The 20,876-nt window shown below is 37.8% G+C and overlaps 1 protein-coding gene, 1 non-coding gene and 1 pseudogene across 2 annotated transcripts; all 3 read left to right on the forward strand.

The window, feature by feature from the left end:
* The first annotated feature begins 420 nt into the window (after positions 1-420).
* Positions 421-10,079, forward strand: LOC143860755 (nascent polypeptide-associated complex subunit beta-like). Its single transcript, XM_077371569.1, has 6 exons — positions 421-548; positions 2,872-2,939; positions 3,470-3,618; positions 3,713-3,769; positions 4,364-4,402; positions 9,664-10,079. Exons 2-6 carry the CDS (start codon positions 2,872-2,874, stop codon positions 9,819-9,821), a joined length of 471 nt encoding a protein of 156 aa, XP_077227684.1. The 5' UTR covers positions 421-548; the 3' UTR covers positions 9,822-10,079.
* Positions 10,080-12,151: 2,072 nt separating this feature from the next.
* TRNAL-AAG (transfer RNA leucine (anticodon AAG)) lies at positions 12,152-12,232 on the forward strand. Its single transcript has one exon. It is a non-coding gene; the product is annotated as a tRNA-Leu (tRNA).
* A 233-nt stretch (positions 12,233-12,465) lies between these two features.
* On the forward strand, positions 12,466-17,813 carry LOC143860254 (uncharacterized; annotated as a pseudogene).
* The last annotated feature ends 3,063 nt before the right edge of the window (positions 17,814-20,876 follow it).

Genomic DNA, 20,876 nt, shown 5'->3' on the forward strand with positions numbered 1-20,876 from the left:
ATATTTTTCAATTCTAGAAAAAACCCATGTAAAACGAGTTTACAGCCGGAATTTCATCTTCCATGGAAAAAAAATGTAAACAAGAATTTTCCATGGATCCACAGGTACAAAAAGTATAATAATTGAATATGCAGTAATCAGGAGCTGATTGTCTCATGCCGTGCTATCGTTCCCCCTTCGGTAGTTTGCGGTTTAGTTGGTGTTCAGTGTACCTGTAAAGCCCTCTAACAAATGAGCTAGGATCATCTATTCATGTGGGAACGTCCAGGATGAGCCGACCGGGTTGCATCACATCAAATCGACGGTCTGAATTAGCCAGCACTTCTAAAATCCCCCCCCGTCTTAGGCCGCCCCGTCCGGGGATTCGAACTTATTATAAGTTATAACCTAAGCGAGCATTGAAATATTAACATCTTAATAGGGGTATCTTTGGAATTCAATGATAAGCTATAAAATGCTCTTCAGCCATCCACTTCCTCACAAGAGCGAGCTTTTGTTGTTGCGGCGTCCGAAAACCCTCTCTTCTATACCAAAACCCCTTTCCGAAGGTAATTCATTTTCCAGAATTCTCCCTGGATTCATCTCTATTTTACTATCACCTCTAGTTTTCTAGTTTTTCTTCAAATCTATGCTCTTGCTGTACTTCTTTCTCCATCGCTTCTTGTTTCGTATCATCGATCATTTTTTAGGTTTTAATCAAAGGGTTTGTGGTTTTAGCAGTCTTGAATCTCTTAAATAGTCAATGATTTTACCAAATATTGGGGTTTTGGTTTATTGACGCTGGAATATGAATTTGATTCTAGGGTTTTGGTTTGATGGATGCGAGTTTCGGGTTTGATTGTTTAGGGCTGTAGATAGGATTTCACTTTTAGGGTTTTGTTTTCTGTTCCCTGTCGGTTTGAAATGGGCAAGGTATTATGTTTAGATTGGAGCAATGATGTATTAAGACATATCTTTTTGGTTTGATTTGATGATAGGCTGCATTTCATTCAGTTTGTCTCTGTTTTAATGAGCAGGTTTGACTCTCCCTTTTCAATTTAATCGGTTAATCCAGTTGAAAATGTTTATGATATCGTTTATTGACTGTGTTTGTTGCATTTAGGTGATGGTGTTGTATTTGTAGCATATTTTTCCTCATTTGCTCCATGTTTATCATCCATCTAATGCTCTCACTTCCTTATTGTGCTTGTGCTTTTGTGCTGTTGCTTCTGTAATGTATCATTTAAATGGGGGATGGCTTATTTGGGTTAATTGTTGGGGTGGGCACATACACTATTGGTCAGTTTATGTGTGCGCAACACAGTCTCATTTTCTAGATTGCATCTTACTCAAAATCTCACTGAAAATGCTAGTGGGTTGCACACCCAAACTGACCCCATTTTTGCTCCATTGATTGAATTCCATATTGCACTGTAATCCGATCCATATTGCACTGTAATCCGATCCATATTGCACTGTAATCCAATCATTAATTAAGTAAAACTTTTTTTTATTTGGTTATTTACTTATAATTACCGTGTCATGTCACCTGATTCTCATTTGGCGAGTTGATTTCTTGTTTTTTGTAGTATATTCTCAAGCATATTTTTAATTTTGGAATGTGGAGTGGCCACATGCTGAAGCTGCTCACCATGTTAGAGAATCCTAAATAAGATTTCTGATTTATTTTGCTACTGATATCCGTGAGATCATGTTTTGATAATGGGTCAACTCACTCTTTTTTTTATAATGGGCAAACTCACTTTGTTTTTCACTTATTTTTTTGAATGGTAGAGGATATTCATTAAGAGATTTTACACTTTCTTATTAGTGGGTTTTTTTTTTCTTCTGTCTTTTGAGATTAACTTGAAATGTATCACATGCAAATAGTGATTTTTGAGAGGCTCACATGTGGAACATTTTGACAATGTTATCTACGAAAAGTAGGAAAGGGCTACCTTTTTTGTTTTAGGTTCATGACAAGTGATAACAGCACACGATCATCTAGTCGAATTCTTGGGATATTGTGCAGTTTTCTTTCTTGGGACCTTTGAGAAGAGGCCTACGAGTTGTTTGTATTGGAATTTATTGAAGAAGCGAGTTTCCATGGGCTCAAAGGAGTTGCAGTATCTTATCACTGCCAGAAATTGTGCTCCATGCTCTAAAAGTTGTTATATATTCACTACTAGAGATATTATGTATGGGAGACTTAAATAAGGGCGATGATATTTTCACTCCCCCTGCAGTACGCATTCGCTCCCCTTATTAATGCTTTTTGACGTCAAATCAAGTTAAAAGGGGAGCGAATGCGTACTGTAGGGGGAGTGAAAATATCATTGCCCCTTAAATAATTGTCTACTTACTCTTGATCCACAAAACTGGGTGAACCTTGGTCTCAATGCTTCGAGGAGACTTCAACTGATCACATCAGTGTGCGAGTTTTTTTTTTATTTGCTATCATGAACAGATAGTTTTGCCCTTTTGAGTTGGGAATTTTACCTTTTGAAAATGGATATAATTTTCAGAATTTATAGAATAAAAAATATGTTAGCAAGATGAATCCATCTTTTATTGTGATACAATCCTGTTTATGGAATGTAGAATTCTATTGGGTTTGTCTATTCTTGCTTTCCTAGTAGTTATTTACCATACCGAACTAAAGTTATTTTTGTGTAATCTACAATTTCCCTACAAGGGAAACACATTTGATGGTTTTCTTAATTTGTAAAACAAAAACTTTAGATTGATGGACTAGATTGGATGCTGGGACGTTCTAATCTTCTATATGTTGGAGTGACAATGGATACCCTTGGCATTTTCTTTTTGGAATACTGTTCCTCTGGCACATTATCATATTTTTTTTTTTCTGAAACAGTTTTCTTTTCTTTGCAGATGAATAGGGAGAAGCTCATGAAGATGGCTGGGGCCGTCCGCACTGGTGGAAAGGGGAGCATGAGAAGGTGCTGAATATTCTCCACTTGCTAAGAGAGATTTTTGTTTGTAGTAAACCACAAATTGTGAGATTTGCTATTTAAAAAAAAACAAAATACATAGCTTGAGATTGGTCACATCAAATATCATTGATTTCCTGGAATTCTAGTTATGAAATTTATGACCTAGTTTTTATAAATATTATGTAATATCTTTTCTCAAAGAAAAATAGGTCTCGTCCCTTTAAAAAATAAACGGTTTCTTCCGTATGAGGATACCGTGATTTCTTTTTTGAACATCAACTCCCTCTAATTCTCTTATAATCTGACCAAAAAATAGCCTTTTTAGATAAGCAGAGTGGATCATTTTTCACTTATACAACCAGATGTAAATTGAGTGCTTTAGAACATATTGAATACTTTGGCAGTAATATGTTGTTGATATACCAGTTGTTTAAAATGTGATTGTTTTGTTCGTAAGCTCCTATGTTCCATTGATGTACCTGTTGTTTAATATGTGATTGTTTTGTCCGTAAGCTGGTATGTTTTATTATTACCAGAAAGAAGAAGGCTGTTCACAAGACCACAACAACAGATGACAAAAGGCTTCAGAGCACCCTGAAAAGAATAGGGGTGAATGCTATCCCTGCTATTGAAGAAGTAAACATTTTCAAGGATGATACTGTCACCCAGTTTGTAAACCCGAAAGGTAAACTAGACACAATGCTGTAGATGCACATTGCAAGATTGTGTGTCCAGGTGCCTACTCAGTTTTTGGTTACTAATTTTTTTTACTGTTTCAGTGCAAGCTTCAATTCCTGCCAATACTTGGGTTGTTAGTGGTTCACCCCAAACAAAAAGTACTCTCTCTCTTTCTCTCTCTCTCTCTCTCCATATATATATATATATATATATATATATATATATATATATATATATATAGAGGAAAAGGATTGTACGCTCAAGCGTACCAAGCTTATGGTACGCTCGAGTGCCCCAATCACATGGGTCCCTCATTTTTTGTGGAGATCCAAAGCATTCATTTGCAAGGCCATATCATAGATAGGGTGTGTACCAAAAATCAGCTCCATTGAATCATCCTAACCCCTCCAAAAGTGGAGGGCAAAAATGGGCAGATTTGTGGTCTGTCCATTTTGCCCTCCACAAATGAATGGGTTAGGATGATCATATGGAGCTGATTTTTGGTACACACCCCATCTATGTAAGGGCCTTTCAAATGAATGCTTTGGATCATCCTAACAAAGTGGGCCCACATGTGATTGGGCACTCGAGCGTACCATAAGCTTGGTACGCTCGAGCGTACAATCCTTTTCCTCATATATATATATATATATATATAAGCCATTTGTATATCAATCCATCCACTTATTTGTCCATCTGCCATTTACCCGAGAGACTCAAACTTACACATGATTTTTTATTAAATGTTCCAGAACTGCAGGATCTGCTCCCTGGGATCATCAATCAACTGGGTATGTGTTTCTCCTTCTCGTTACTTGATGCCAATCTGTGTTTATTATTTTTCAATGGATCTCCTTTTTGCATTTGGAATATGTTGTTTGAAATAATTTTCAGCTTGTTGATTGTCCATGATCAGCTATTGATCCCCAGAAAGCTTATTTCTCTCCTCAGTATTGACTGACTCTATGCTAGTTCACCTGATTTGATTGTTCAAAGGGGAGATAATAGATATCTCTACAATTTGCCAATGATGTTAAGTAATTACCCTGTCCGAAGTTACTGGACATCTTGAGCAGTTCTTCTAGAAGCATGAGGTCTTTGCAATTGTTTTGGGTATTTTGTAAGTTGTCATGATTTGGCTAGTAAAGAGGTAATCCACAGTGCCTGGTTGGAACAAAACGGTGCCTTTGTTCAGGCTAGCATACATAATCTGTGCTCATTATTTGGTCAGCGGATTGTTATTTTGGTAGGGCTTTATAACTAATGTTACATGCCTAGATGGCCCCCACTTGGGTGGAATAAATTAGTTTAGAGTTTTGTAGCTTGTGATCTAGTTGTTTGGTATGGGTAGGAGTCTTAGAGATAAGGGTTACGGTATCTAGATTGGTTTGGGTAGGAGTTTTAGAGGAAGTCATAAGTGGCTGCAAAGTGGGCTTTCTATTTAACATGTAAGAAGTCTTTTTTCAAGCGAATGAAGAAACTTATTCTAGAAAGTGTGTTTCTGCTCACAGAGGAAGAGTACTGGCCCTTTTCTCGAAGTGAGTCTGGCCCTTTTCTCGAAGTGAGTCAAGAGGCTGATCTTCTAAGAAGATCAATTACGTTTCAAACCGAATTGGGTTTGTAGCATTTGGTCTCAGAGCGGGGCAGATCGATCCGGTCTCATGTCGAAGGGATGAGACAATGAGAGAGATAAAAAGGCATCTAGCTTGTATGAATGCCAAGTTTAACAAGATGACATTGTTGCTTGGCGTGAAGACAGAAGAACCCCCATTTTGGAAATTCACTGAGAGCATCGTCGATAAGGCTTGCATGACGAAAAAGAAAATAAGAAATAGAAAAAGGGGAGAAAAGAAGAACAATAGAAATCAGATAGAATAGAAAGAAAAATGCACAAGGGGTCGATGATTACAAGCGTTGTCAATTCCGACAAGGTCATCGTCGGAAAATCTACCGTTTTTCTCAAATTAAAATGCCATTGAGAAGATCCTCATCCACAACCATCCGTGCATCAACATCCCAATCATTCAAAAAAAAAAAGAAAAAGCGAAGGAGCTTTGAAAATGGAGTTGCCTCAGCCCTTGATGACGACATACGGAATGATGACTATTCGTAAGACGAACGGAAGCAAAAAAGGAGAGAAGAAAAAAGAAAGGGAAAATGACCAAAATACGTTTTGAATATGAAACAACACGTGGAAAGTGGGGTTTTCAAAATGACTATAATTGCGTTTTGTAGGGATTTTAAATGTGCTAAGGGCTTTTAAAATTCTTCTCCAACCTTTTTTTCACTTTTACTCTTCGTTTTTATAGTTTCTCTTCTTCCTCTTACCATTTTTCTTCTTCCTTCTACCATTTTTCTTCTTCCTCCTTTTAACCGAAGGTAACATGGTTAGAATCATTATTTAAATGCTATTTTCTTAAAGCCATTAACGAAGAATTGGTGTTCGTCTTCCGTCAACGTTCGGCAAACGGGTAGATTCCCATGAACATCTGTTAATCTTTATTTTTCCTAGATGTTTTGATGTTCTTTGATTAAAACTAGTTTTAATGGGAAAATACCGTTTTAAAAGTAAAGATTTTGGTCTTCTTTGAATTTGTTAGGTTTGGTTTGATATATTAGGGCTCAAATTGGTAGAATGGTTGGGTTCGGTTGGGTATAATAGGGACTCAAATTGGTGGAATAGGGACTCGATTTGGTATATTTTGGGCTCAAATCAGTAGAATGAGGGGTTCGATTTGGTGACATGGGGGCTTAGACTGGTTGAGCCGCTATTTTTGAAGGATGAGGCAATAATAGATAGGTTTAGCAACTATTAGACAAATTTGAGCCAATAATAGATCAATTTCAGCCACTATTTCACATGTTGAACTATTATTAGATCTATTTGATCCACTATCTGATATGTTGAACCGTTATTAGATCAATTTGAGCAACTATTTCACATGTTGAACAATTATTAGATCAATTTGAGCAACTATTTCACATGTCGAACCCTTATTAGATCAATTTGATCTACTATTTAATCTGTTGAAGCACTATTAGATCGATTTGGGCTACTATTTCACATGTTGAACCAATATTAGATAAATTTAATCCACTATTTGATATGTTGAGCCACTATCAGACCTGTTGAGATAACTACTATTAGATCAATTCAAGACACTATTTGTGAAGGTTGAGCCACGAAATAGTGGCTTCACTTGGTACAATAGCGTCTCAACCTTATCAAAATAGTGGCTCACATTGATCTAATAGATTCAACAGGAGGACCGATTCATTATTAATGTCGGTAAGAAAATGGACTTCTTCGTTAATGGCGGTAAAAAAATGGGATTCAAACAACAATTCTAATGGTCTTATCTTTGTTTGAGAAGAGAAAGAAGAGAAATTGTAGGAGGAAGAAGAGAAACGGTAACAAACGAAAGCAGTAAAAGTAAAAAATGGGTTGAAGAAGAAGTTTAAAAGCCCTAAGAGCATTTCAGATAATTTACATTTAAAATCCATTCAAGATGCTTTTTTTGGTCGTTTTAAAATCACCACTTTCTGCGTGTTGTTTCATATTTAAAATGTATTTTTTGGTCATTTTCCCAAAAAGGAAAAGAGAATATAGAAGAATTTTGGAAAGTCCAGGACAAGAAGATTTTGTATTTCATTCACCGGCTTAATCTCTAACTTTGAGGACAAGGTTGATTTTAAGGCTGGTGAAATGTTACGAGCCTCACTTGGGTGGAATAAATTAGTTTAGATTTGTGTATCCTGTGAGTTTTAGTTGTTTGGTACGAGTAGGAGTCTTAGAGATAAAGATTAAAATATCTAGATTGATTTGGGTAGAAGTTTTAGAGGAACTGATAAGTGTTTGCAAAGTGGATTTTCTATTTAACATGTAAGTAGTCTTTTTTCAAATGTATGAACTTATTCCCGGAAGTGTGTCTCTACCCACTGGAGACTGAGTATTCCCTCGAAGTGAGTCAAGAGGATGACCGTCCTCTAGGAGATCAATCACGTTGCAAACCGATTTTGGTTCGTAACTGTCCTATGCCCTTCAAAAATTTGGTGTTATGCAAATGTTTGGATAAAGTAACATTGGAAGATTGGCTAGAGTCAATAGGAGAAAGTTTTGGGATTTAATCTTGGCCTTTGCAATAATCAAATGTTTGGATCAAAAGTGGTAAAGCAACCTTAGTTTTTTCATAACAACTAAAATTTTGAAAGTGGAAAATGTGAACGTGCATTGAGGGGGAGATCGTGTGCGATGTGGAGCACTTCCCCACTCTCCCAAAAGGCTATAAAATAGTCCCTCAAGGTTCGCTGCTTGTTTATATATCATATGCTTTTAGTCTCTTTTGTTATCCACGTCAAAAGAGAATTACAAGCCGGTTCTCATCTCCGAACCTTGTGGAGCAAGGAGAAATCGTGAGGAAGAAAGGTTTCCATTGAGGTTTAAAGCTTAGGATCACCTTCAAGGTCAGTGTTTTCTTCGTTTACCTTTAACAACGAATGAAATCCGTGGTTTTGTTCAACGTTTACCGGCAAAGATTCATGCCGATCTTCTCTAAGGATTAAGAAGATCAACATGTGGTATCAGAGTGAGGTTGAGGCGAGAAACGACGAAAACACCATTAGAATAGTGATATGTGTTAGACCTTCGACAATGTGGCAGTCCGACCGGCGATCCGACGGCACCTATGGAGTGGATCCATAATAGGCCGAACGGGCTTGGGCCGACCTGGAATTTCCGATCGTCGTCCCGCCCGGATCAGTGAATTAAATATTTTTTTTCTGGATAAATTTCAGAAATTCATTGTTTATGGTCCAACTTTAGACAACCGCCAGATGAGACTCCAACGTCCGATCGATGATCCGTCGGTGGCGTTGGATCTGTGCCATTGCTGGCTATCCATACATGCCGTCGGATTGCCGGTCGGACGGCCACATTGCCGGTGGTTGCAAGATTTCCTCACTGCGCAGAAACACATAAAATCTCAAATTTTCGGTTTCTTCGCTGTTTCTTGCCTCAACCTTAGCCCTGATACCAAATGTTGATCTTCTAATCCTTAGAAAAGATTAAGCATGGATCTTTGGTGGTAAACGTCGAAGAAAATTACGGATTTCATTCATTGCCAAATGTAAATGGGAAAAAAACTCACCGAAAGCCATTGACAATGATCTTAAGCTTTAAACCGTAGTGGAAACCCTTCTTCTCTACGGTTTCTCCTTGATCCATAAGGTTCGGCAATGAGAACCGGCTTGTAGCTCTCTTTTGACGTGGATAACAAAAGAGACTCAAAGAATGTGTTCTGTGTAGAAGCAGGGAACCTTGATGGACTATTTTGTAGAGTTTTGGGAGAGTAGGGAAGTGCTCCACGTCGTGCTAACTGCCCACACGATCTCCCCTCAATGTATGTTTACGTTTTTCACTTTCACAATTTTAGTTATAAAAAAGTTAAGGTTGTTTTACCACTTTTGATCCAAACCCTTGATTATTGCAAAGGCTATCTAAAGGCCAGGATTAAATCCCAACAGAAAGGTAATTGATTAGCCAGCTAGGATAATCTAGTCAGGGTGTTCTTAGTGGCATGTCCAGCCATAGTGAGTCTGCTAGATGGATGGTCTGATCATAGTTTCATAACTCTCCCGTGTCTTTGGCGACTCCCCCAAATCAACAACTCCCTTACGATGACTCCCTTATGTCTTGGCCGCATTCTTTCCCAAGTCTCCATTTTGCCTTATAAACTCAAATCAAAACTATTTTGACTCTCCTGAGACCACGTGAACCGAGCACTAGGCTGCGTCAACTGACTGATCGATCGCTCTTCACCGAGCTGACTAGGATTTGCTTTTGCTGCATTTTGCCCCACATCCATGTTTTGAAACAGTTGCTCTGTTACATTATATGATGGGCACTACATCTGGTTCTAGGCCTGACAAAATCACTCTTAGCTGCGGGCCTGCGGCTGAGCGTTGTTTAATACTCAAAAAGTTTAGAAAAGCATATTACTTGCATGCAAATGCCTGTGTTATCGGTTGATGTTATTGGGTTTGTTTTTCCCAGGGCCTGATAACTTGGATAATCTGAGGCGGCTTGCGGAGCAGTTTCAGAAGCACGCACCTGGGGTGGGTGCAACGCTGGAGGATGACGATGATGTTGTCCCCGAACTCGTGGCTGGTGAGACGTTTGAAGAGGCTGCAAATGATGGTCAAACTACCTAAGAGATTGGAATGGAGTTCATTTTTTGTTTTCTTGCTTTCCTCTAATCTTCCGATGTTATAGTTTTTGTTACTAGTTCGATACAAGTCTCTTTGTGACTCACTGTAAAAGCAGGTACCATCGGTGGTGCTAGAAAACCCTGGTAAGAGTATCATTTCACTTTCATGTATGTTGCCTGGCATAAGAATATTCTTTAATGCCTTCTACATTACTTTTTTCCCACTTAATGGATTTCAGGGTTGGAACTGGTTGGAGATTAATATTCTGCTCTGTTTGGATTGCAAGGAAAACAGTTCTGACGGAAAAAAAAATCATTTTCCACGATTTAGAGGGAAATAATATGATTATGCGTAAACTAGAGGGATATCATCATAAATAGGGAAATGATAAATGCGCCCCATTTCATCACTTGGGACACACCCAGCTGCATGGTACGTGGCAATCAGGTGCGTTCACTCCTTTAAATGTGAAGTACATCAGCCCCTTTGCAGTCACAGATACATTGTAGCTGGGTGTCCCACGTAGTGAAAAGGGGAGCATTCATCATTTCCCTCATAAATCTATGCTCCTTATATTGGCACAACTGTATTTTATATTAGCACTAACTTATTGTGTATTTTTTAGTTAAACAGCTGTCAAAGGTTATGTTTCCAAAAAGCTCTCATAAGCCAGTTGAAAAAGAAAAGACAAGCTGAGTTTGTGCTATTATTAGAACATGGTAGTGCAAATATCAGTAGCCTAAATATAATGCCCCTCTAAATAAAAATTTAACAGGGCTGGTTCAACTTATCCTTTTTGTCCTGTGTGAAAACGTACTAAATTTTACCCTTTTGATAGCTGGTTAAATAGTAGAAGACAGCGAGTTCACCTCATTATCAAAAGGAAAACATAACATGGCAGTGCGAATATAAATAGCTAATCCGAATTGCCTTGTTCTTATAACGGCACCCTGAACATTATTAAATATGCTTACTGATAGATCTTGCCAATTCCCTCCCTCTGACGGATAAAATCCTCCCCCTTTAACGTTATTCGTTCAGTTTCGAAGGTAAAGAAAAATGTTCAAAGGGGGTGAATTTATCCTCCAGCAGTGAACGAGGGATATCATTTCCCATTAAGAAAGTATATAGTGGAGTAGTGCCATTATCTCGACATTCTAATTGGTCACCTCTTTCACGCTCATGTCACGTTGAGGTACTGCAAAAGAAAAAATTGTAAAATCCGATCCAATTTATAGTAATCCTCACCTATAGTATCATCACCGCAGTAGAGTTTACTTTCGGGATGGATTGGTGACTAGGACACCAGAATATCGAACCATGAACGAAGAAAGGCATGAGAGAAAAGCATATTGGCTAGTGATTCCAATTCTTGACTGGAAGGGATACCAAAGGCCTCTGCCCTTCCATCCCTTGGATCAATAGAGAGGGAGGGCAGAGCTTTTGGTTTTTCATGTTGTCAAACAGTTGAACAATGAGAATAGATGGCGACTGCCTGATCGAATCGATCGGATCATGTAGGAACAAGGTTCAAATCTCTCGGTCTGTTAGGATGCCTCAGCTACATACATCACTGCACTTCCACTTGACACCTATCGTAATGATAAACAGCTCGTCTCGCCGTGACCTTATCTTGGATTCTCAAAACTAATTCGTTTTAGCAATTTTCTTGTGTTATCAATAAAAGGTTAAAATTTCACCAATATAAGAAAAGTTGGTGCTTGACTCATTAAATTTTTGTTGAGTATCATATGACCCTACATTAAGAAACACATCTTAGTCACCTCAAATTTTGATTAAACTCAAACTTAGGTACCCTTAGATTGTACAAACCCCTAGTCTTCATATTGATTAGGGTTCATCTCATTTGAAAAGAGTACATGTCAGGATAATCAATGAGCCAGATCTGTTCCATGAGCTTCATTCAAGCCCTAATAATGTTCTTCAAATTCACAGGTATAACAGCATTTTAGGAGATAACTTATACCAACAGAGGATTTCTTTTTCAATAAGCATCGACAAAGCATAATGAAATTGACAGCTAAACCAAGATATGAGGGAGAGTGGGGAAGGGGGGGCAAGCTTCTCTGCTTAATGCTGGCTTGGGGACATCAATGAGTTGCCTTGAAGTTGTATTGTTTGGTTTCTTTAGGGCGAGGGCTAAGCCTAATGGGTATTGGGGTTACATGATGGGGCAAACAAGATTAATAATTTTGTGCTAATGATATTCCCACTAATGAGACAAACTCACCTTGTCTTTTCCTTTTTAATTGGCTCCTTAGAGCTTTTTGGGAATAGTAAGTAGAATAAATTTTGCCCGATAAATAAAAAATGTTGAGATGGCCGAGTTGGTCTAAGGCGCCAGATTAAGGTTCTGGTCCGAAAGGGCGTGGGTTCAAATCCCACTCTCAACAAAGGTAATTTTTAATTTTTTTGCCAAAAATATTACCCGATATCTAGAGAACAGTGAAAAATTAAGGCAATCGGAACAGTGAAAAATTACTTACTACTTGAAGTGATACTTGTTATAGATGGTCAGTGTATCAAAATCCACTTATTAGGCAATCATAACCCCTTGATTTGTGGTCATTAAATCTAGGGAAATGATATAATTTCCCTAAATCTATGGTAAGAAAATAAAGAAACAATGGTTTTACTCAAATCTCAGGGTTTGAACCTTCTTGTGAGATTGAATTTTGATGCATGCCAGCTATGTGGCTACTCTCTCATGCAACAGCCAGCTGGGGAAATGCGGGACGGACTATTGGTTGTTGAAAATCAAAGCCAGAGAAAAGGATAATAAAAATCCACTTGTGTAGGAAGAACCCAAAACAAGAGGGGTGGGGGAATGTTTTTAAGTATAAATGATTAAATAACACCATCTCTAACAGCCTAAGATTTTGGAATAATTGGTTGTTTCACATAACTTTAATTGCTGAATTATGTTCTTAAGTAGGTTTTATGCACATTTTTCATCCTTTTTGCTCTGTGGTGTAATGAGACTTGTGGATGTTATATATGGGCAGAAGTGAGTGAAAGGGGTTCTTACGATGAAAGATGGAAGTGGGCTAGGCCGGATGTACGGATTTAAGCTGTTGCAGTTGGTGTACGGATTTGTGAAAGGTGTACGAGTTCCAATGAGAGAACCCAACTAGAACCAGGATTAGAGCCGGGTATATTCCTTTTACCTTCTTCATGAATTTTTTCTAAATGATTCATTTAGCCGACCCCAACTAGTTTGGGAGAAAGGCTTTGTTGAGTTGAGTTGAGTTGAGAATCTTTCCAATGAGGGTGGATTTTGCTCCGTAGCCCATCCATAGCGAAGCCTTGGAAATAAATGGTTTGGATCATTGAGCAAGTACCCCGACTTTTACTTCTGCCCATTCTTATTAAAAATGTGCACATCCATCATATTTATGGCTTTGCTTTCTTACTACGTCTTTGTCACAACTCCTTGAAATCCAGTTTGTACGAGATGGTTCTTTTGGTTAAATGTATTGTTTGGGACTGAAGGGTCAATAAATTATTATGAATTGGGTCACAGGAATGTAAAGCAGCGGTCCTGTTTGTTGTAACTATGGCAACTTGGAAAGTTAGACCATGTAGCCAATGTGCTATTCCACTTGCATCACGCATCCATTAAATCTGATTTCCTTTACTTTGCCTATGTATCCTTTCAAACAGTCAACAAGTGGTATATACGTTTCATATTTTCCTCTTACATTTCAGCTCCGAATTACAGAAGCCATCAGATACATAATCTTTTTTCACAATCATTTTCATTGATTTAATGATTATTTCAAGAGAAAATGCTGATTGTGAAACGGCCAGTTGCTCCAAAAGCTTAAGCTGTTGGAAAAGGCGTTATTTTATCTTTTATACTTCAACACTCCCCGTCACCTGTGGCACCCTCTTTTTTGGGTTGGCCTACATGTGACACATGTGGCCCCAATTTTGGGTTGGCCATTGCATGTGGATTTTTACCGACAAGGAGGTTTGAACCCAGGACCTGTTGCTTTGATACCATGTGAAACGACCAGTTATTCCAAAAGCTTAAGCTGTTGGGGAAGGCGTTATTTTATCTTTTATACTTCAACACTGATCAAACTATAAATATTTCATGACAATTTTAAAGCGGTTTAAACATGGTCTCTGTATGTGTATTTGGCTTCTGTTCTGTTAGCTTAAGGGAGCACACTCGGCACTTATCAGTTTTATGTCTTATTTCCAAGTGAATTTTCATTTTTGGTATGGTCATGCTTCAACAGTCACCAGTAGCATTTTTGTTCTTATAGTACTGGGCCAGATGAGGGGTACTTGTACGATTTTGTAACAAAAAATTGTTATATGTGTTGGAGGAAATGGAGTGAGTTATTTTTCTTCCTCGAGGGAATAATAAAAAAAGGTAATTTCGGTCGAAATTCTGAACGATATAAAATAGCTGTTATTTGATTTCGTTGGATTTGCCGAAATTTCGGTTTCGGTGAGGACCGAAATGCATTCCGAAACCTAAATTTGAAACCATGGATCTAAGGAATCTTTGCCTTGAACTTCTTATTCATTCTTCAATCTAATCTAGTTATCTTCAGGCTCCAATATGCATCAAGAAAGAGTGACCAGTAGGATATAATGGATATAATATTGGAAGAGTGTTTGTTTAGATTTTAGGCTTTAGTAGGAGGGGAGGGGGGGGGGGGGGGGGGGGGTAACAACAAATAGTCATCAAAGAAGAGTTAATAATAAAAGAGGAAATAAGCACAATGTTTGATAATAAATAGTATTTTTACTCTTAACTTTCCTAGATCAGGAGTATGCTCCTGGCCAGATACTATGTAATGCAAGCTGGGACCTCTGGTCCCAGTGTACCTTTCATAGTATCAATGAAAAATTGTCATCTTTCAAAATAAAATAAAATAAAATAATAAATAGTATTTTACTTGAAACGGTATAATAACGTCTTGGCACGCCCACATTAAGTCTGACAGTTCTAGCAGTACGTTTACAAGTGTTGACAAGCGTGTCGGTGTCAACATGTGCCTACCGTGTCTGCTAAAATATTAAAGTGTTAGCTAAATCTTAGTTATTGTCCTTATCTTAGTTACAAAAGGGATTTCATCATTCTAGTGCCCCTTCTTTATAAACATATTTGAGGTCTGTTACTCTGTTTCTTTCTGAGTTTTATTGATTTTTATTTTTGTCACAGAAAGAAGAACATTCCTGTCCATGTCAATGAAATGAAACAAAACCTGAGAGAGAAGCATTGATCAAAATTTAACTTTCACTGCCATTGTTCGAATCCTACTTATACTTGATATCTTTCATGATGGAAAGCTTTTACTGATAAGCTATTATGCTTACCTTTTTAGGTCCGGACCCCTTCTGGTTCTGCTCGTACACGCAGATTTGCTACTAAAACTGTTGAACTTCCTGCTTAAGAAGGAGAGAGAATGTGACCATTTCCCTAGCAGCTCCATCACATGTTTATCGGGAGATGGGTCTCCTTAGATTTAGTGCAAAAGCTCCTGGAATTAGACCTGGGGAGCCCGTGTGTCTGACCAATCACATAAGTGGTCAGGAATCACAGTTGCTAAGACCACCTGTAAAGAATGGAAGCTTAACTTTACTTAACCCTTCTATTCTTTTCCCCGTTCTTGCTGTGTTGGCTAATGGAGATGGTGCCTCTGGAATCATAGATCCCACTCTTCCTAAATTCATTTCAATTACTGCTGTTGCGTCCGTAGCTGTGGGGACTATTATAAACAGTGTAGTTCTGCCACAACTGAACCAGGTACCTGGAGGTTTCATATATTTATTTTGTGGCATTTACTTCGCATTCTCGGTCATTCATGTCAGAGACATAAGATGGTAATTTACTTTGAGAAGGTTTCTGATCTCAGAGAAAACTAGCCTCTCAATTTTGGTTTCTGATAATTATATGATATTTATCAATGATAAATTGAATTGAATAAATGAGAAAGCTACACATGATGATATATAAGTTAGAAGCCCCACGAGAAGGATTTAGGTTAAGGTCTCAGTTGTTTATAAATAAACTCTCCTCTCCTAGCCTATCCACTGTTAATTGTTTCCTCATGCATGGGGACATTGAATATGTAAACAGCAAAGAATGTCTAAATTTTCTCAAAAAATGGCTGGGCCAATTAGGGAAAAAACACAGTTTTCCCATCTTATAATATTAACAGTGTTGTCCCTAATCGACAAGGGGAATGTCAACTCTGAATAGTTTGTGAATGCCCCTGTCCTGTTCTGATCAAGAATGGAAACACTTGATGTACCTCCTAAGTAGTCCACAGATTTGAGAACAAGGCCATCAATCATACTCCTAATAACAGCCAAGGGTTTAGGTACTCAGACATTAGGGATTACTGCTATCAATTGCCAAAAGACTATTCAAGAAGACAGTCCACCATCAGTCCACATGGGAGATTCCTGTAGCTTCAAATCAACAGCTACGATTTCTGTAGGGATAGTCCGATCACTGCAGGAAAATCATGTGCATGTTCTACAAAGATTCCAATATAAAGAGTAATTTTTACAACTATAAGCAGTATCTTTACTTTTGCTTTCCTCATTTTATGCAAGTGACTGGTAAGTAATATTAAAGTGTATACATAATTATATGTGTGTGCGTCCGTCCGTGCGTGTGTGTGGCTATATTCATCCCAGATCCATAAATGCATTCCACATCAGGTTTTCTGCCATGACCATGAACTATAAATGTTTAGGTTTTACCCTTCATGGCAGCTTCCTCAGAGGATGGTGGATGTAGTTGCTCTCAAGCAGAAACTTTTATCTCAGTATGATTTACTGCAGACCCGCATCAAGGACCTAAGTCAAGCTGCGGAAAAGGAGGTATATTTCCGTGGAATTCATTTTTCTCAGAAATCAAACTAGTTTCCATGCTAAACTCAGTCATGTATATCACCCATGATTTTTCTCATAGAATGAAATTTACCTATAGCCAACAGAAGAAGTTTCCATTAATAAAATTTTGACATGTTTCCTTTAAGGTTTGGAAGCTAGCTCCCATGTCCCAGTTGGAAAACAAAATTGTAGATGTGGGAGAACCTTCTTACCGGTAAAATCCCACTAACGTTTCTAGCACTCAGATCTGAAATCACCGTTTCATTGGTCAAAGATCTAGTAGTCTTTAATAGGATTAGACTTGTAACATAATTTTTTTTGTCTTTCATAGTCTCCTTTGGAAATATCCATGTGTTAAACCACTTGTTATTTTAGTGCTGGAAGAGTAGAGTCAAAAGGGTACCTGAAAGCTTGGAAGATTCCCTTTTGGCTAGGATCGAACTGATTGACCGCTATGTAAAAGTAGGTTTCAAGCAGAGTACTAAAGTTTCATGCACCATTTTTTGTATCCTGATCTTTATCTATCATGTTGTATCAATGAAAGACATATGGAGTTGGATTGCCAGATTTCTTCAATGATTGAAATTGAGGTGGAAATGGACTCTGATGTTCTTGCTGCTGAGGCAGTGAGTAATGCAGTGAGTACCATATCTGTTTTCTCGCTACCTGATTTTGCATATCTTCGCCAATTGTTATTACATACTTGTCCTTGTTCTCTTTTAAAATTATTAAGTTGTTTGACCTTCAGCAGTTATATTTTTATGCCCAGCATAGTTTTTTCCTTTCTTTTTCATTTTTTTTTCAAAGCTAAGATAAACTTCTATTTGCAGGAAAATATTGCAGAACAGATACAGCAAATTATGGAACTATAAAACCTTGAACAGGAACTTGATCTTCATTCCTTGGAATCTGCATGCAGTTTTCAAAACTAAATAATTTTATTTAAATTACTAGTTTTTGATCTCCGAGATTCCTTTATTTTTATAGCGACGGAGGATACAAGCTGAGGCAAATGATGAGGTAGAAAGCCTTCTCAGCCAATGTCTACTGAAGTTTTCTAGAGATGTTGTCGTTTGTTTCATACCAGCCTTTTCTCCCTCTGCTCTATAGTTTCCATGGATATAGTTAAATTTATATCACATAAGTAGGTCATATCCCAAGTTAATTCGATAATTTGGGCAACATGTTTAGTTGTTATTTGTTTTTTCTCAAACAATAGCAAAAAAGTTGTTGAAAAGGGAAAAAATATCAAGATCTCTAAGCAAGGAATTAGTCATTTCATTAGATGCTTCTAATGCGTGGACAGGGGACATCAACCCCTCCATATTAGTCTGAAATTTCATAAGTGATCTCCACATTCCCAGGCTACAACTAAAAGCCCTCACAATCACAATGGGGGAGTGCCCCGTCAATCAATAGCTTGCTTCCTAGCCCTCAAAATCAAAATAAAAGTGCACTCAACTAGTTTCAGTTGAGTCCTTAAAGCTACCAGACTGCAAAAAAAAAAGAAGAAGCTTTCTAACTACCCAACCTTGTCATTCTTAAAGATACCATCAATCCCCGCAAGACCCAGATTTCCAAAGGAACTACCATCAAAATACTTGATCACATCAAACTACCCGATCTTTTCTTTTTCTTCTTACACTGTCCAAAAAGTAGAATTTCTTCCACTTCCTAAAGAGACCTTGAAACTCATTTCTAGCTAATGCCCATAGAATGATGAGGCTTTTAACATCAATAGTGTTTCCGGCAGGGTACTTGTCCTCAAACGTCCTTCCATTTCTGCATGCATCATTGACTAGCTCAGATTTGATCATGTAGTGTTTTCTTTTGGAATGCTGGATCATTAAATTAAGAAGGAACAACTACGACTCACTCAGATGGTATGAAAGCGAGAAAGAACCCATAGAAGTTTCGAACCCACAATCTCTTATTTAGCATATAGTGACCCAAACGGTTATGACTTGCATCATTTATACAGCATTTGAGTTGACACGATCAGGTTTCTAGTAGAGCCGAGTTGAGTTTTCGAATTTCTGAACTATTATTTTATCAGAAACAAATGAAAACTCTAAAGGTGGAAAATCTGCTGCATACTCAAATAATATCATGCATTTGTATTTTGATTTGGATTTGAGTTTTGAATACAAAACACATCAATCATCTTCATGATCATGTTTTAAGAGAGAGAGAAAGAGAGAGGAAAGGTGGTCTCGCTGCTGCCGGAGCAACGTCGAGGAGCAGCGATGGTGAAGGAAGTTGCCACAAATATTGATTTCCAAATGATGTCTCGCAGAGCAGACTTGAAAATCGGAATTTGTTGCACTGTTGTAGCTGATTTGGAAATCTAAAGATCTGATCTAGTTCAAAATATCAACTAAATCCAAATCTAAATCTTGTTGGTATCCAAACGTGGCCTAACCGAATTGATGAAATATTCACATCACTCCTATTTCTTTCCTGGATGAAATATTCATAGGGAGATGCCAAGAAGCATCTTCTGATGAACCATGTGTAAAAGTAACTGGCCAAGGATGCATATAAGTGGGACTCTTCAAGGGTGCTGGCCTATCAGAATCACATGTAACTGAGATTTTTTCATGGGGGATTTAACGTACATTTCAAATGTCACTGTTACTGAACAAACAAATCATGCATAAAACCTCTTTGCTTCTGATTTCTTGCATTGTCTCTAAAATAATGATCGATGAAATTAGCTATTTATCTCTCACTGTCGATAACAAACTTAAACGGTTAAGATTCATGTGGTTTATTTCTCATTGGATCAATTACCAATGGGGGACAAAAATTAGATGGAATTATCAACAGGACCCATGCTTTTCAGAAATTACCAACGAGGGACAAAAGAGGTCTTGTCATTAAAAGCTGGACAAAAATGCCCTTTTTTTAAGCAACACGTTTTGCTTCTCCACTTTTCCCTCTCTTTTTTTTTACTTTTTCATTTTCAACTTTGTTTTTTTTTACCTTACCAGTCATCTTCATCATTTAGTCACCATTGGAGGTGGGAAAACTCGAAAATTTGAAACGTGAGTTCATTCCCATCCATCTCTCAATATCTAGGTTTCGTTTTTCATTTGTTTTAGGGTTTTGCATTTCTCCTTCTCCCTTTCAATGGAGGATGATGAAGATGAATCGTACGGTAGAAAGAAAAAAAACGTGAAAGTGAACGAGTGAAAAAAAATAGGAAGTAAAAATGTGTTCATAAGGGACTTGATAAGCCCATTTGGGATTTGGTAACCCCATTTTGATACTGGATAACCCCAACTCCAGAGACTTGAAAACCCCCTTCCAAAACTCCAGTACCCTTGGGCAATTTTAAGGGACTTGATAAGCCCATTCGTAAATTGGCAACCCCATTTTGATACTAGATAACCCCAATCCCAAATACTTGAAAACCCCCTTCCAAAACTCTAGTGCCCTCGGCCAATTTTCAGGGACTTGATAAGCCCATTCGGAAATGGGTAACCCCATTTTTTATACTTGATAACCCCAATCCTAGAGACTTGAAAACCCCCTTCCAAAACTCTAGTACTCTCGGCCAATTTTCAAGGACTCAATAAGCCCATTCAGAAATTGGTAGCCTCATTTTTTATACTAGATAACCCCAATCCCAGAGACTTGAAAACCCCCTTCCAGAACTCTAGTACCCTTGGCCAATTTTGAGGGACTTGATCACCCCATTCGGAAATTAGTAACCCAATTTTTATACTAGAGAATCCCATTCCTAGAGACTTGAAAACCCTCTTAAAAAACTCCAGTACTCTCGGCCAATTTTCAAACACTTGATAAGCCCATTCGAAAATTGGTAACCCTTCTTTTGAGAGTTACTAACCCCCTTCCAGAGAGTTGATAAGCCCCTTCTGCTATAAAACCCCCTGCCTATAGCAACTCTTCTAATGGCATTACAATTCTGCTCATGATAGAAATAACAAAAGAAATGGATGTTGTTTTCATTAAATGTGCTTCATGTATTACATCCCAATTTGTGTATTACAACATATATATATATATATATATATATATATATATATATATACATATATCAAAAAATGTGTAGCCATTCATTCATGTATTACATCAACTTTTTCTTATACAACCACTTGTCTTCCAAAAAAGTGAGTGAAGCCATTCATGCATTATCTCCAGAACTCA

The sequence above is a fragment of the Tasmannia lanceolata genome, unplaced genomic scaffold (genome assembly GCF_043159265.1).
Source record: "Tasmannia lanceolata isolate RefF3 unplaced genomic scaffold, GAP_Taslan_0.1 ptg000037l, whole genome shotgun sequence".
Taxonomy (NCBI): domain Eukaryota; kingdom Viridiplantae; phylum Streptophyta; class Magnoliopsida; order Canellales; family Winteraceae; genus Tasmannia; species Tasmannia lanceolata.